A 16,596-nucleotide genomic window follows, 5' to 3' on the forward strand; every position below is an offset into this window, starting at 1 on the left:
AAAAAATAAAAAATCCTGGGGTGGTAAATCGACCCGAAAATTCAAAAGACGTCAACATTTCAAGAAGACCATTTCAAGAGGCATATCTTATGCACATTTTGTCTTTTCTTTTATTTTTCCTTTCAAATAAAAGGGAATAGAAAAATGTGCAACATCAGCAATTAATTAAGCCGTGCAAATCCAATTACAGAAACGTTCACCTCACAGCCGTCAGAATGTTCTTCAGCAAAAAGTCTACAAAGAATAAATGCTGAAGGGGTTTCAGAGAACTGTGTACCCTCTAGCTGCTGGGGGATGTAAACTGGTAACAGCCAGTAGTGAGAACATAATGGAGGTGTGTTTAAGGGTAAATTTGAGCTACTATGTGATCTGGTAGGTCCTTGGATGCGCCTATCAGCTGAGCAGAGCAGAATGGAGAAGACACGGGCTGGCAATCCTGCACTGCAGGAACTTTTTTTTTTGCGGTAAGTGGGCCTCTCACTGTTGTGGGCTCTCCCGTTGCGGAGCACTGTCTCGGGACGCACAGGCTCAACGGCCATGGCTCATGCATGTAGCCGCTCGGCGGCATGTGGGATCTTCCCGGACCGGGGCACGAACCCGTGTCCCCTGCATCGGCAGGCGGACTCTTAACCACTGCACCACCAGGGAAGCCCTGCAGGAACATTTAACATAGCCAAGACTTGGAAGAAACCAAAATGTCCATCAACAGAAAATGCACAAAGAGCAAGTGGTCCATGTAAACAATGGAATACTAGCCATGGAAAACAGTGAAACAGTGCCGTTTGCACCACCATATAAGGACCTATAGATAATCACCCAACTTGAAGTAAGAAAGAAAGTGAAAGACAGATATCCTATGCCATCACTTATAGGTGTTACCTAAAAATTGATACTCATGAACTTATTTCCAAGAGAAGTAAAAGCATGGATTAAGAGAAAAAATTTACATTTAACCAAATGGAAAAGTGTAAGGAATGTATGAATTACGATATGGGGGTTAACAGACATGTACTAATACATATGAAATATATAATCACAAAATACCTATGGAATACCAAGACAGGTCTACTCAACGCTCTTTAATAACCTACACGGTAAAGGATCCAAAGATAAATAGGCAGATACATTGATATAATGAACCCGATTCTGTACACCTAGGAGAAACAGAATAGTTTTATCAAATTTGCTCTGATAATTAATAAAAATTAAATTTAAAAAACAAACAAGAATTAAGGAGATATAAGCTCTTGGGGATGTGCCCTGGCACTTTCCACTCTAATTTGCAGCCTACTAACACGATTTCCAGGAAGGCTCTGCTGCCCAAAAACGCAGTTGGAAATGTAGAAATGCTGCCGCCTTGTGGCCGTTTCCCGCAAGAGCGGCTTTAAGCCCACAGCTAATGGTCTCTTAACATTCCCAAGGACTCAGGGCTGTAAAGGACACCTGCCCTAAACAATTGAGCTGAGGTAGGGAATGGACAAGAAAATTCAAATCTGGCCAAATTTTCAAGAAGATACTATGAAGAGGTAAGTTTGACTGACTCTCTTTAAAAAAAGCAATACAGGAAAATGGGTAAAAGCTCAACCTCAGGAATTATTAGACTCAGGCAAATCTAATCTGCAAAAAGGTTTCAACTCACACAGGTCGACTGACCATCAACAAAAAGCCTACAAATAAAGAATGCTGAAGTGGTTGTTGAGAACTGTGTACCCTCTAGCTGCTGGTGAGATGTAAAGCGGTAACAGCCAATAATGAGAGCAGGAAGGAGCTGCGTTTAAAAGTAAAAATTGACCTACCGTTCAATGCAGCAGGCCCACCGCTGTGCCTCTCACCTGAGAAGACCAGAATCCAGAAGACAGACGCTGCCAAAGCTGCACTGCAGCCTTATTCACAATAGCCAAGACATGGAAGCAACCTAAATGCCCATCAACAGATGAATGGATAAAAAGATGTGGTCCACATACACAAAGGAATATCAGCCATGGGAAACAACAGAACACTGCTCTTTGAGGTACCACAGATGAGCCTAGAGGTAATCACAGAACATGAGGTAAGTTGGAAAGCAAAAGTCGTATATCCTATGATATCACTTACACGTGTTACCTAACAACTGACAAAAATGCACCAGGGAAGCCCCACTGGACCCATTGTGACATCAACTTGGGTCAAAACTCCATGTTCCCCGGACTCCATGAGCTCACATTCTGAGCACAGTTATACTTAGCATCCCCAGGGATTAGGCTTAGCACAGAGCCAGTGTCCAATAATACTCTAAATGGCTGCCCTTTCCACACTGCACAGCTACTCTTTAAATGTTCGCATGTTCTCCTGGGAATCATCTCTGCATTTTAAAAGTACATTCTTCACAATGCACCACGAATGCATGTGTGCTTCTAATGGGGGAGCTGGCCCATTCTCCACACCATCCTTTGCTTTCTGGACTTTTCCTTAGACCCTCCTTCCCCTCAGAGCCTTAGCCTCTGGTGCTTTGAATTTCTTCCTGTGCTAGCCTGTGAGTGGGCCACACAGGCTACTTCTAAGGAAATTACCAGACAACAGGCCACCTCCAGCCTAATATGTCATGAAAATCATGACCTCATAGGGAAGGCAGCTTGGCTGCATTCATCCTACTTCTAAAGGCAGGACTAAACAAAAATGTAAAATAACAGTGGATCAGGCCAGAATAAGGCTTTGGTGGATCAGGAAGGAAACCCCAGGGCCACCCAAGAGAAAAGGGCTTTACTATGCTGCCTGCTGACAATCTACAAGGCAGCAGAGGGAATCCCAAGTTCAAGGGCTCCCTGAGGAGCCAGGAGTTGCTCTTTCTCCATCTTTGAGCAGAAGGTTCGCCGGGGGATCCTGGCACTAAATGAACCAAGAGACTAAGCAGAAATGACATTCTTTTCTGCAGAGGAGGCACCAAAAGGAAAGGGCTGGGCTTGCTTACTAAGTACCCTCTCCCCACCCCCATAATAAAGATCTGTGTCTGACTCTCACCTCCTGAGGACCACAGACCACTTTCCTTAGGGATAAATGAACAGACATTACAAGATGCCTAGGGTGTGCCAAGCACTTCCACTTGTCTCAGCGTATCCTCAAAACAAACCCCCGAGGTACATAATGTTTTCCCATTTTACACACAAGGAGATGGAGAGTTGAAAGAATCAGGTCACTTGCCCAAGCTCACAGAGCCAGTGGGCGGCCACAGTTGGCATTCACTGCCAAGTCCACCTGTATTAAACCCAGACTCCCCTCCCCTACACTGTGCAGCATCCTGGCACCTGTGGGGGAGGTGTTCTTCCCTCTCAGCCCTGCCCTGGAAGCCACCGGCAGAGGAATGGGCACAGGGGTCAGACCTGCCCTGTAGGGCTCTCTCTCCTGAGACCCTGCACCTCAGGCAGAATGACACACCGAAAAACAGTTGGTGCAGACACATCCAAGAGACCTCTAACTCCCCGGGGGACTGACCCTCCGTTCCTGCTGCCTAGATTCCTGCAACTGCCCCGCATCCTGTCCTTTCCCAGCCTCCTTCCTCAGCATGCATTTCGTTTCTGTGAACTCCCTATTCATCTCCTTTGCCCGTTCTTCCACTAAAGTATTTGACTTTTCCTTATTCTTTTGCAAAAGCACTTTATATCTCATGAATATTAACCATGTGCTTGTTATATAGGCTAAGTTTTCAGTTTGCCATTAATCTTTAAACTTTAAGGTGGAATTTTCTTTCTAGACAGAAAATTTAAGCTTTTAAGCTTAAATCATTTAAGAAAACATTTATTCTATAGCAGAGTTTTTCAACATTGGCCCCATTGACAGTTATATTTTGGGGGCTCTCCAGTACATTGTAGAATGTTTAGCAGCATCCCTGGCCTCTACCCACCAGATGCCAGTAGCACCCCACCCCTCAAGTTGAGACAAATCAAAAATGTCTCCAAACATTGTCCAAGTCCCCACGAGGCAAAATCATCCCTGGTTGAGAACTGCTGTGTTATGGTTTCTGACTTCAGTACCAAGCTTATAAAGTCTATTTCTACCTATAATTTTAAAAAGTGACCTGTTGTATTTTTGTCTTGCCTTCCATGGTTTTATTTTTCACATTTAAATCTTCAACCTATGTGGAATATACTTTGGCATAAGAAGAGAGCTAAGAAACAAAATATTATGACGGCATTGAACTTACCCCTGGGAAGAGGCGGTCCCACCATGTGAGTAGCTCTTGATATGCGAGACATTTAATAATCCCAATGTACAAAGTTACGTGACACCTCACGGGGTGAAGAGTTGCACCTGTCATCCAACGGCTGGCATAGAGTTGGCCAAGATGGGATCTTCCCACAGCTTTGGGGAGTCTCTACTGGGTCTAAACCAGATGTGCTCATTAAATTTTGGGTGAGTGGGAATGTGTTTGCTAGTTGCTATTTTACCCTTTGCATAATCAACACCACCTTCTGAAACAAACAACACACCACTCTATTCTGGAGTCATCTGGAAAATTCTCAGTGATCTGTTTTAGTAGAAAAAAACAACAGAGTGAAAGGCTAACTTTGTATTTCATTGCCCTTGGTTTGAACTTTTGTGTACTTTCTAATAAATATTTTAAATATTAATTATCATTTTTAAAAATCCCATTAGATTTCTACAGAATTTAATGAATTTAATGAATATAGTGGGCTCCCTCTAGTGGTCACAAGAAAATCTCCAATTCCCAAAACTCAATACATAACCTCTTGTAAGTATGTAATTTACATTCAGACTTCAATGCAAATTTTTGTGAACTTCCCTTTGCCAAAAGTTTACATGTAAGATTGGGAATAAAGTTTATATATCAGTGCTAATAACTTCCTAATATGCAAATGGACATATGATAGCTATAAAACACAAAAACTTATCTGAAAGCAACTAATTTTGTTCTTCATGTTTTTTTCCTTAAAGTTCACTGAGAATGGCATGTGTATAAGTGGCTTAATTTGTGTATCTAAGCATGTCAATATGTCTTCTTAATAAATATTCTGTATTGAAACAAAAAAACAAAAAAAAAAACCCAAAACGTCTTGAGTGCCCCCAAGACGTTTATTTACAGGACACAGTACATTTTACAATGAATAGGTTCAGAGTGGCTAGATGATGCCTTAAGAGAAGACTTCTAATTATTTTCTTCCATTCATCAGTTGGTCTACAAATTGGTTCATAAGGCCACTGTCCAAAACTATGCTTATCATCTTCCCTTCTAAATCCCTCTTTGGGGATTTCCTGTTTCTGTTCAGGATATCACCCTCCCCCGGGCTTCCAGCTTCGGGCACCTCTGTCCCCTCCCGTGCCCATCCATCCTGTTTGTGAGTTTTGTCCACCACATGGCCCAGTGCCTCTCACAGCTGTTCCCTGCCATCAATTCTCATGGCCCTCATTCAAGTTCTCATGACCTCTCCTCCAGGGCAGGCATTCAGCAAATATTTATCAGCCCTTCTCCACATGCCCAGCACTGTTCTAGGCTCAGGGGACGCATCGGGGAACAAGACAAGATTGTCCGCATGCAGAGCACCCTCTCAGTGGGCTTCTCTGTTGAAGCAAACTTGTGATCCAGTCCATCCTCCATGCTGTTTCTAGAGTCCTCCTCTTAAAGCTGAACTCTACTCACATACCTTTCAACTGTGTCCCATGGAATGAAGCTCACATCCCTCCATAATCAAGACCCACCCTCACCTCTCATTATCACCTTCCAACGAAACAGAGCTCCCTGACACTCCCAGAGCTCCCCTCTGCCTCTGTTCAGTATGCCAGTTCTTGTGGAATGTGTCCCCCATCCCAGCTGGCTAAGATGCCAACCAGTCTTCAAAACCCTGCCCAACTGTCATCTTCCCCCACCCAGGCCTCCTTGATCTGAGGTGATCTCTCCCTCCTTTCAATTTCTGTGGGACTTTTTTTTTTAGTATTCTTCCCATTCTCTATATATCATGGCTCCTGTATGTGTGCCATCATGCTCTAACAACTGGGTACGCAATTCCTCTAACAATCTTAGTCAATGCCACCCACAGGACAAGCACAAAATAGGGTAGAGAGAGATGAATGTATGAATGAATGAATGAATTCTCCAGAGAATTCTGGTCAAAAAAAGTCAGACACACAAATTATCTTCTTCAACTTTGTACAGTCTGACATAATGGGATAAACTGCCATTAAGCTACTTAGTTTTACCATGAACGCAAGTCAACTAGCATTTAACACATTCAAAAAAGTATCATTAAAAAAATCCACAAATAAGAAATAACTCAAAGTAGGATAACCATTTTTTGCTTCAACGTAGTAAGAAAGTACCCCAACCCCCACCCTGCTGCCCTAAGCAAATTCCTAAACCTACAAATACAGTAAACAGGCTGAATAGAGTAACTGACCATTTCTGTTCCACTCTGCGACATTTGCCATAAACTGTCACTGAAATGTATCAGGTTCTGTATCATTTCCACATTGTACTTCATGTCCTCCTACTGCAGAGTTTCACTCCTCTGCTCAAACTTCCAAACATTTTCACAGAGCAGCGAACTTCTAACTCTGATAAATCTGTTTATTAATTTCTGGAAAGTCACCCTACACTGCAAGCACAGTCCCTATCATTTGGAAACCACACGCCATGCCTCTGGGATATTATGCAAGAACACAAAAAGGCACAGAAAGGAAATGAAAAGTATTACTGTTTTTCTGAAAAGTTCTTCATACTCTCCAGGGCAGGTTGAGCCCAGTTAGAAACCAGTGCAAACTGTGCAAAAGGGCAGAGCCGCAGGCTTTGCATGATGAGGCCTTCCGGATGCTGTTAGTGGATGACGAGAGTTCACAGGCCACACGTTTTCTTTTCCTTTCCGGTTCCCTCACTTCTGGGCTCTGTCACCAGCATGTTCTCACCCACATCCCAGAAGAACGTGCCATGGAAGTCTGTCAGGCCTTTGCTCGTTCCCTCCAGGATATTCCCAGCCAACCGCCAACTCTGAATCGCCTTGTCCCTACCTCTCTGGCAGCCCTGGCAACAATCAGGAAGGTAAGAGGCTGCACGCAGTGAGTCTGGACTGGCCTGGGGGCAAGGGATCTGGGTTCCTGGTAACCACTAACTCACTTTCAGGAAGCAGTGCCAGGCCCTGTTACAAACTCTCTACAAGCTCATTCAATCCTCGCACGATTCTATGAGGTGGGAACTATTAGAAATCCCGCTTCACAGATGAAAAACTGAGGCACAGGGAGGATAAGTTCGAGGTCATGGAGTTGGTAAGGGACAAAGAATTTGTTTTTTTGTTTTTTAATTTATTTATTTCATTTATTTTTGGCTGCATCAGGTCTTCATTGCTGCATGTGGGCTTTCTCTAGTTGCAGCGAGCGGGGGCTACTTTTCGTTCAGGTGTGCAGGCTTCTCATTGAAGTGGTTTCTCTTGTTGCAGAGCATAGGCTCTAGGCACACAGGCTTGAGTAGCTGTGGCACACGGGCTCAGTAGTTGTGGCTCGTGGGCTCTAGAGCACAGGCTCAGGAGTTGTGGTGCATGGGCTTAGTTGCTCCGTGGCATGTGGGATCTTCCTGGGCCAGGGATCGAGCCTGTGTCCCCTGTATTGGCAAGCAGATTCCCAACCACTGTGCCACCAAGGAAATCTGGGACAAAGAATTTGAATCAGGCAGTCTGGATCCAAAATTCAAGTGCTTAATCACTGAGCTGCACTGTCTGTTGGACCAGCTCAACAGAGGGAAGAGACTTATGTGCTTGAAGAGGAGGCAAGCCTCTGGTCAACCTCAGGGTCTGTCCGTAGTCCCCGCTTAGGATCACCTGGACATGTCTGGACAGCTGCCCCCGGAGCCGGACTGAAGTGGTCATCTATTATTTATGTCTGCCCAGCTGCATCCCTTTTCTCTTTTTCTGGGAATAGCACCCTACTTTTTTTGAGGTAACCACCCTCCACCACTCTCAGCCTACATGATTCTGGTAGTGTCAACCCTCCCCCACAACGGCCTCCCTCCGTGTCCAAGATCATTCACATGACCCACACCTGGCCAATCAATGTGTCCCATCCTCCAGGAACAGCAATTTGTACAGGGACAGGCATCTGCCCCAAGACAGGCAAATCAGGGTCAATGCTGGGACTTCTTTCTTCAATCACAGTAAAATACAGACAAAATTTAAATACCATTTTAACCATTTAAAAGTGCAGAATTTCATGGCATTTAGTACCTTCACAATGTTGTATAACCATCGCCACTATCCATTTTCCAGAACTTTTCCATCTTTCCAAACAGAAACTCTGTACCCAGCAACAATAACTCTCTGTATTCGTCTGCTTGGCCTGCCAAAACTAAGTACCATAGTTTGGGTGGCTTAAACAACAGAAATCGATTTTCTCACAATTCTGGAGGTTATAAGTCAGAGATCAAGGTGTCAGCAGGGTTGGTTTCTCCTGAGGCCTCTCTCCCTGGCTTCATGTCATCTTCCCTCTGTGTGTGTCTGTGTCCTAATCTCTTCTTATAAGGACACCAGTCATAGTGGATGAGGGCCCACCCTAATGGCCTCACTTTACCTTATTTACCTCTTTAAAGACCCTGTCTCAAATACAGTCACATTCTGAGGTACTAGGTGGGGGTTAAGACTTCAACATATGAATTTGGAGGGGGATACAATTCAGCCCATAACACTCCCCATTCCCTAATGCTGACACCTTTGAGAAAGGGGAGTGCTCTATCTGCTCGGGTTGCTGGGAAGGTCTGATATACTGCTGGGGCTGTTGGTGGCCACTTTCCCACCCCAAGGAGACAGTGTCTGAAAATGACTCAGGGAAGAGCTGAGAGGCAGACAGAGACCCCTGAGCCCAGACATACCTGAAACTGGCTGTACCTCTGACCTCTCTATTCCAGTTGTGTAAGCTAATAAGTTTCCTTTTCGTTTCTTTATTTTATTAACGTAATTAAAAGACTTAGTTAACATAAGGAGCTTTTACACCAGAATGGCCCTTATCTCCAGGATGTGCAGGATGTGCCCACTCGGCAGCTGTTTAAGCAGCAGAGTCAAATCCAAACCTCTCAGGCTCCAGGGTGCTGGCCCCGACCCGTCCCTTGGGATGCTCACATGTTCACAGCACAGTGGGGACTGGGTCGTGCCCGAGTCTCCCACAGAGCAGACTTCGGGGACACCCCCTGCAACATTCTAGAATTGTTGCTCTGGTGTGGTGCCCCAGACTGAGGGCTCCTATCCTTTCAGCCCAGTGACCCAAAGCCCTGCAGCAGTGCCTGCTTCATGATGGGCTTCAGTACAGAGCATGAGGAAGGCAGGGAACGGGGCAAGACAACAGTTCTCCTTCCCTCCAACAGTTCCCTGAAGGACAGTCTGTAAGAACACAGGATGGGAAACAATTCAAACGGCCTTGGGGTGGGGACTGGCCAGGTACCTCACAGGACAGCCCAACAGGATTTTGTCTTTTAACCCAAAACAAGGTAACACCTGCTCTCTGATACATGGAATGATTCAGACCATCTCAGAGGGAAACTGCAAACCGAGAGAGCAACACCGGGACAACAACATATACCATTTGTGTAAAACTAGGAAGGGAGCTTCTCGATGAAATGTAATTAAATGACCTCAAAAATCTCAAAAAACTGTCCTACACCATAGCCACCAGCCACACTTGGCAATTTAAATTAAGATTAAACAAATTTTTTTTATTGAAGTGTAGTTGATTTACTAAGTTGTGCCAATCTCTGCTGTAGAGCAGAGTGACTCAGTTATACAGCATACACTCTTTTTTTATATTCTTTTCCATTATGGTCTATCACAGGATATTGAATATAGTTCCCTGTGCTACACATTAGGACCTTGCTGTTAATCCATTCTAAATTAAACAAAAATTTTAAATTCAGTTTGTCAGTTGCACTAGCCATGTTTCAGAGGCTTGGTAGCCCCACATGGCTAGTAGTGGCTGCTCGATTAGCAGAGAGATAGAATATTTCCATCATCACAGAAAGTTCCATTGGAAAGGACTCCTCAGAAGGACATCAGCAGAAGGGTAAAGGGCCCCTGGAAAGAGGAGCAGGAGAACCGGAGAAGAGGAGGGGAGGGGAATTAGTTTTCACATGTAATCTTCTGTAGTACTTGAATCTTTCATCACATATTATTTCCTATTCAAAAATAAACATTTTAAAACTTTAAACACATTTTAAAAAAGTAAGTACATAAGTAATAAGAAAAGAAGATGTTGGAATCCCCAGGGACATGGGTAAGCCACATGAATCTACAGCCCTGAGTTCTCCACTGAAGGAAGAGAAGTCTCCTTTGAGGCAGGTGTATGAGGAACAGCAGCATGAGGGTCTCCCAGGTGGCAGCCCCACACACGTGATTCAGACCTGGTGGTGTAGGAAGTTCCTATGTCCCCCAAATTTTGATTATCACAGCAACCTTAAAATTAGGGTGATTAATGGTCCCATTTATTTTAGTTTCCTAAGGCTGCCACAACAAATGACCACAAACTAGGTGACTTAACATGACAGAAACCTATTGTCTCACAATTCTGGAGGCCAGAAGTCCAAAACCAAGATGTTGGCAGGGCTCGTTCCTTCTGAAAGCTCTTAAGGAGAATCCCTTCCATGCCCCTCTTCAGCTTCGGTGGCTGCCGGCAATCCTGGGTGTTCTTAGGTTTGTAGATGCATCACTCTGGCCTCTGCCTCTTTCTTCCCATGGCCTTCTCCTCTGGGTGTTTCTGTGTCTCACATCTCTTACCTCTGACTCTTATAAGGACACTCATCTTTGGATTTAGGGCCTACCCTAAACCCTGGATGATCTCATCCCAATATCCTTAAATTAATTATGTCTGCAGGGCTTCCCTGGTGGCGCAGTGGTTGAGAGTCCGCCTTCCGATGCAGTGGACGCAGGTTCGTGCGCTGGTCCGGGAAGATCCAACATGCCGCGTGGAGCGGCTGGACCTGTGAGTCATGGCCACTGAGCCTGCACGTCTGGAGCCTGTGCTCCGCAACGGGAGAGGCCACAACAGTGAGAGGCCCACGTACAGCAAAAAAAAAAAAAAAAAAAAAAATTATGTCTGCAAAGACCCTATTTCCACATAAGGCCACATTTACAAATACCAGGGGTTAGGACTGGGACATATCTTTTGGGGGGTGGGGGACACAATTCAACTCACTATACCGTTTTATAGACAAGGAGTTCAAGGTTCAAGGGCCTCTCACTTGCCTGAGGTCACAGGGCTAGTTCAGAGCACAGCTCTGCCAGTCCTCCCACCACTGACTCCAGCAAGAGAAGAATCTTGACCTTCCAGCCCGAAGCCTGCCCCTCCCTTCAGCCTCAGAGCTCCCCGCACCCACTTCACAATGGGTAACACATACAGAAGAGCCGCCCCCTTCTTTGGCCTCGCTTATCTGTCTTGCCGCATCTTAGGATCTGACAAAAGATTACACTGTCCTCTGGGCCGTGGGAAGGAACTGGGCTAGGGGGATCTGCGGGTATCTCAGATGAGATGGGGTATCTCAAAAGAGGGTGGTCTGCATGTCCAGACTCCAAAAGTCTGCAGGGCAGATCAGAGCCAGGGAGAAAGGGAATGAGTTAAGCCTTCTGGTGTTGGAGAAAAAGCCCTCTGTGCTTTTTATGGCAGAGGAGAATGTGCCAGCCTATGGGGTTTTGCACTGATGAAGGGCTCTAGTCTAAAGTGCTCAAGTGAGTTCTCCAGCTCAAGGTGACAGCAGAGGAAGAGAAGATGTGGACATGGGTGTGCACTGGGGCCTGGCAGAGGCTGCTACACCCCCTGGGCCACACTGACCATACCTGCCAGGACAGCCTGATCACAGCCACAAGACCCTCGGACAACGACAGCACAGCACTGACTGCTGGGCACCCCCAGAGAGGACGGCAGGTCACCTTCCCTCCTCTCAGTGGAACTGAGGGTTCTGACCAGGATTTTGGCTTCCATGGTCATCCCAGAGGCCTTCTTGACACCTCTCCTGGTGGCTCAAGAGACCTCGAGGGAAGACAGACACAAGACTATCTCCAGGTCCTGGGCTTTGTGTTTCCTCCACGACATCAAAAAGCCTAGAGAGCCCACTCCAGTATTGGTACCATTTATTAACACAAACAGTAAGTGCCTGACCAAGATTTGGACCTGGTCTGGGTTTATTCAGGAGCTCCATGTCCCCTCACTGCCACCTCCTCCCTCTCCATCTATCATCTGTATTGGTGGTTTTCAAACTTTCAGTCAGCAACCCATAGCAAGGAACCCATTTCACACTGCCATTTACAAATATAAATGGCTGATACAAAAACTTCACTCCAATATTTTTTATTGTAGTCTCTGCTAGTTCAAAATTTCAGAATGCTGGCTGCAACCCACATAACTGATTTCATGTCTCATAAAGGTGTTGTGACTCCCCGGTTTGTTTGTTTCTTTGGCCGCACCGCTCGGCTTGTGGGATCTTAGTTCCCCAACCAGGGATTGAACCCAGGGCCTTGGCAGTGAAAGTGTAGAGTCCTAACCACTGGACTGCCAGGGAGTTCCCAGTGACTCCCAGGTTTACAAACCCTCATCTACATAACTCATATGAATTTACAACCATTCAATACTGAGAAAGAAAGAACAGGGGAGAAGCAAGAAGAATTGTTTTATACATTTTGCAGATCAGCCAAAACTTCATTGGTGGAACTGAATATTTTTCCCCCATTGAATTGCAATTTCTGACTTCCTGATCTGCTCATGATGTCATTACTTATCATGTCCTTTTCCCTCCTATTAAAACCTCAGAGTTCCTATGAAAGGCTAACTCAAGCTCGACTGTAAAATCCTCTTCCACTGGGTCCCCAGAGACTGAATGTTCACACCATGGGTCCATCTTTGCACAAATCTCAGGGCATCTCCCAATCTCGAGATGTTAACCATCAGTAAGCTTGGTTTCTGGACCAGGTGAAGTGGTTTCAGAAATGCCAGACAACTTGGCTAATGGAAGGCATGACAGCAAGGAACAGGGCCCCTGGGTCCAGCTCCCATGTTCTCTCACCTCGTCCGGCATGGTGGGTCATCTGGGAATTGTTACAATTTTCCACTCATTCACTGGTATTACATACTGTTCTATGAGAGGATAATTCTAACCCTGAAAACACTGGGGATGAGACTACACCCCTAAATTCTCAGTCATAATATGTGCAAAGTTCCAATGAGGACAACTGGAAGACCAATATGAACCAGGATTTGAGCCACATGGGTTAGAAACCAACAAATCCTCAATTCTAGTCACAGCTGTCCTGGTCTACACCATCAAAACCCAAGACACATGATTATTTGAACAAACCAGACCATGTTTCCTGCTCCTTTCCTCTACCTCCACCAAAGAAATGAAAACCAAAAAAAACTATATTTGCCAGATTATTCCTCTACCCACCACCCCTCACATTTGAAACAGAGCTAGGGTCACAATGTTAACACTGTTTGGTTGGTTCATGTCTGTTTCTCCATCTTTAAAAGGGGATGGCTGCTACTTTCCTAGCATCTAAGAATTTATTGTAAGTCATCCCAAAGAATTTCTTAGGTCCTCCACCAATACCATCAGCCTCATCAAACCAAGTCAGTTAATTTTGCCAGAATCTTTAACAACATACCTACCAGGGAAGATGATGTAGGAAGAAAGGCTCCAGGACAGTCCAAAAGGTACCACAGACAGCCTGAAACCCATGGTGATTCTCTTGACCATGGCCTTGGCAGTTTCGGGTAGCCAGGAGAGCGAAGACCAGGCCTATGGAAGTCAGGAGCCAGCAACGATCGAACATCCACTTACCTGGGGGACAGACACAGTCCGTCGGTGCTTCTCGAACTGTCCGGAGCTTCACTGGTCCCTCCATCTTCTGAACCAGGAAGAAAAGGGGTGAAAAATATGGATGAGTTTTGGAGTGGAGAGGGTAGAAGTGGAAAAACAGCAAAAAACAACATATTTGAAAGATCTACAGTGGTGGTGTTGGTGCTTTCAAGAACAGTTTTGTAAAGGTCATTAAATTCTACAGGCAGTTTTAGAATGGGAGGAGAAACAGAAATAAACATTAAGCAATTACTTGGGAGTCCCTGAATAGAAGATGACAGGTTTCAGCTTTGTTAACAACATTTTCAAATACAAATCCAGGAATGACAAAGGGATCCGGTAGTCCCTGGCATGAAGATAGGAGGGCAGAGCAGAGAGAGGCCATGTAGGGCCAATCAAAACTCGCTCTTGAACATCTTTCCCTGCTCCGGAGACCACCCCTATCCAACCCCAGGAAGCCCCAGAGGCCCCTTGGCTGCAGCCTCTCCCAGCCCACTGGCTTCAGACCCAATGGTCCAGGGCTAATCCACCCTGATGACATTTTCCTTTCTTCTTACCAGTGGGGATCCTTGGCCTAGAAAATTTAGATCAGTAGAATTTAACAAGAATCTCTACACATGCCCAGCCCTGTGCTAGATTTTGGTGAAGGGAAAAGAACTACCACAGAAATGTAGTCAAAAGTCACAGCTCTGCTATTATGACAACTCACAGTACAGCCCTGGCATAATCATCACCTTATGTGACACTCGGGTAACCTCTGGGGCATGAATTATTGTCCCTGCCTCACAGACAGGGGATACAAACTTGGAAAAAATAAGAAATTAATCCGCAATCCCAAATCTAGGTTTAAGGGAGTGAAGCAATTGGCCCATAATCCCCAAACTAGCCAAGACTTGAGTCCTGACAAGAATATACAAAGTATTAACCTTTCCCTAGGGAAAAACAAAAGAAAAACAAAAAACAAAAAATATTCCTAAAAGCAAAACAAAGCAAATCCCAAATGTGTTAACTTGAGTTAAAAATGCATACTACCACTAAAAGGGTTACTTAAGGTTCAAACCTAAAAATGTAATTTTTCTCAATAAAAAACATAGTAAAAATGCAAATACAAACACCTGGAAAATAGCACAACAAACAAACAGAAATGTAATTTTCGAATCACTGTTTTAGAGGAGGTGAGAAGGCACTCCCAGTCTTGAGCCCTTGATCACCAAGCCTGGAATTTTCACATAAGAAGGGGCTCAACAGGGAATTCCCTGGAGATCCAGTGGTTATAACGGACTCCACGCCGAGGGCCTGGGTTCAGTCACTGGGCAGGGAACTAGGATCGCAGAAGCCGTGCGGCATGGCCATGAATGAATAAATAAATGAATAAATAAATAAATAAGAAAATAAATAAATACATAAGAATGGGCTGAACAGCCCAGGACCAGGAGCCTGAAATAAAAAATGTAACCAGGGGAGGCTCTGGCCCCTGCAAAGTACTTCCAAGTTCCACCGCCACTCTAATCTGCCAGCCTTGCCCTCAATTTCCAGATGGGCCACAGAGGCTGATACTGACAAGAGATGGAGTTAAGGCCAAGGATTTAGAGAACTGGAGGATGTACGATTTGGAACCTTGTGGTGGAGGTGTTTGTGAAAGCAGTACCACAACAGAACTTTTCTATCCACCCCATACCTCTTAAACCCCCCCAAGGCCTTGGTTTGTCCCAGAAATCAGAACCTGGCTAGGCCTCTTGGCCCTGGGCTCTAAGCTCCTGTCCAGACCCACACCTGCCACTCACTCCTGCTTAAGCCTGGGGCACTCTTCCCTAGAACTGCCCACCGGGACCAGAGCCACCCTGCAAGCAGTCCGTGCTGGCCCTGAGCCTCCATAGGTGTCCCCCACAGCTGCCACAGGTTCCTACCAGGCGGGTGAGACACAGCAGCAGCAGATACCACCCCCACCCCCACCCAACCCCAGGCCATGTGCACTGGAGTCTGGAGCATCCAAGCCTTGCCCATCCTCACTGTACTGGAATGCTGCAGTAGGTGCCTGCAAGGCAGGTGTGAGCAGGACCTCGGAACTCACTTTCCCCCATTATACTGGCAGGTACAATTACAGATTTCAAAATTCACTTGGAAAAAGAATCCAGCCTTCTAGTTTAAGCCAGTCAATTTGTATGAGAAGCTCTCAGCTGTTTTTATCATTTCTAGAAAGACTAGAAGCTACGCTAATTTCTTTTTAAAAAAAAATAACAAAAGCATTTAATGCTAAAAAACAATTCGCTTTCAACAATTACTCTCACATCTGGGCGGCTCCCCTAAGGGGAAGGGGGCTTTATCAATTACTGATAGGAAATACAATTACTTTTAAGCTACTCTTATCTTCAAACAAAAACTAAACAGAAAACTATTCAAGAAAGGAAAAAACGTATTGTTAATGCTAGTAGATGGGATCATAAATAACTGACTGAGTTTTTGTTTCGTTATTTATTCTAACTCCTTTCATGCATTTGTTTTTTCTGGATTAGATAGTGAATCTGCAAAGCTTTATCTTAGTCCTCTATCCTCCCCCCCACCCCCCACCCCCACCCCCAACTCTGGAGTTGGAACGCCCCTACTAGGAACACAAAGTGAAATGTCTGTATTAGAAACCCAGTCCCGTGATCTTTATTTCTTTATTATTTTTTTTAATTCTAAGAAAATATTCTTCTGTGTCCTGGTTTGTAAAAATGATCCAAAAGCCTCAACTTTCTACATTCAATTATCTGGCAGCACCCCTAGCATCTGCAAACAATATGGTCCTGGTTTTA

At 45.1% G+C, this 16,596-nt stretch overlaps 1 protein-coding gene across 1 annotated transcript in view; it reads right to left on the reverse strand.

Moving 5' to 3' along the window:
- Window positions 1-4,930: 4,930 nt before the first annotated feature.
- LOC309805253 (uncharacterized protein) overlaps window positions 4,931-16,596 on the reverse strand; it is a gene marked incomplete at its 3' end in the record, with an annotated part of 125,142 nt that continues 113,476 nt past the window's right edge. Inside the window, exon 2 of the mRNA XM_082623186.1 lies at window positions 4,931-4,958. Within this exon, the coding sequence (XP_082479312.1) occupies window positions 4,931-4,958 (28 nt within the window). The remainder of the gene's footprint in view (window positions 4,959-16,596) is intronic.

This window comes from Mesoplodon mirus (genome assembly GCF_964341445.2).
Source record: "Mesoplodon mirus genome assembly, chromosome: 5".
NCBI classification, from domain to species: Eukaryota; Metazoa; Chordata; class Mammalia; order Artiodactyla; family Ziphiidae; genus Mesoplodon; species Mesoplodon mirus.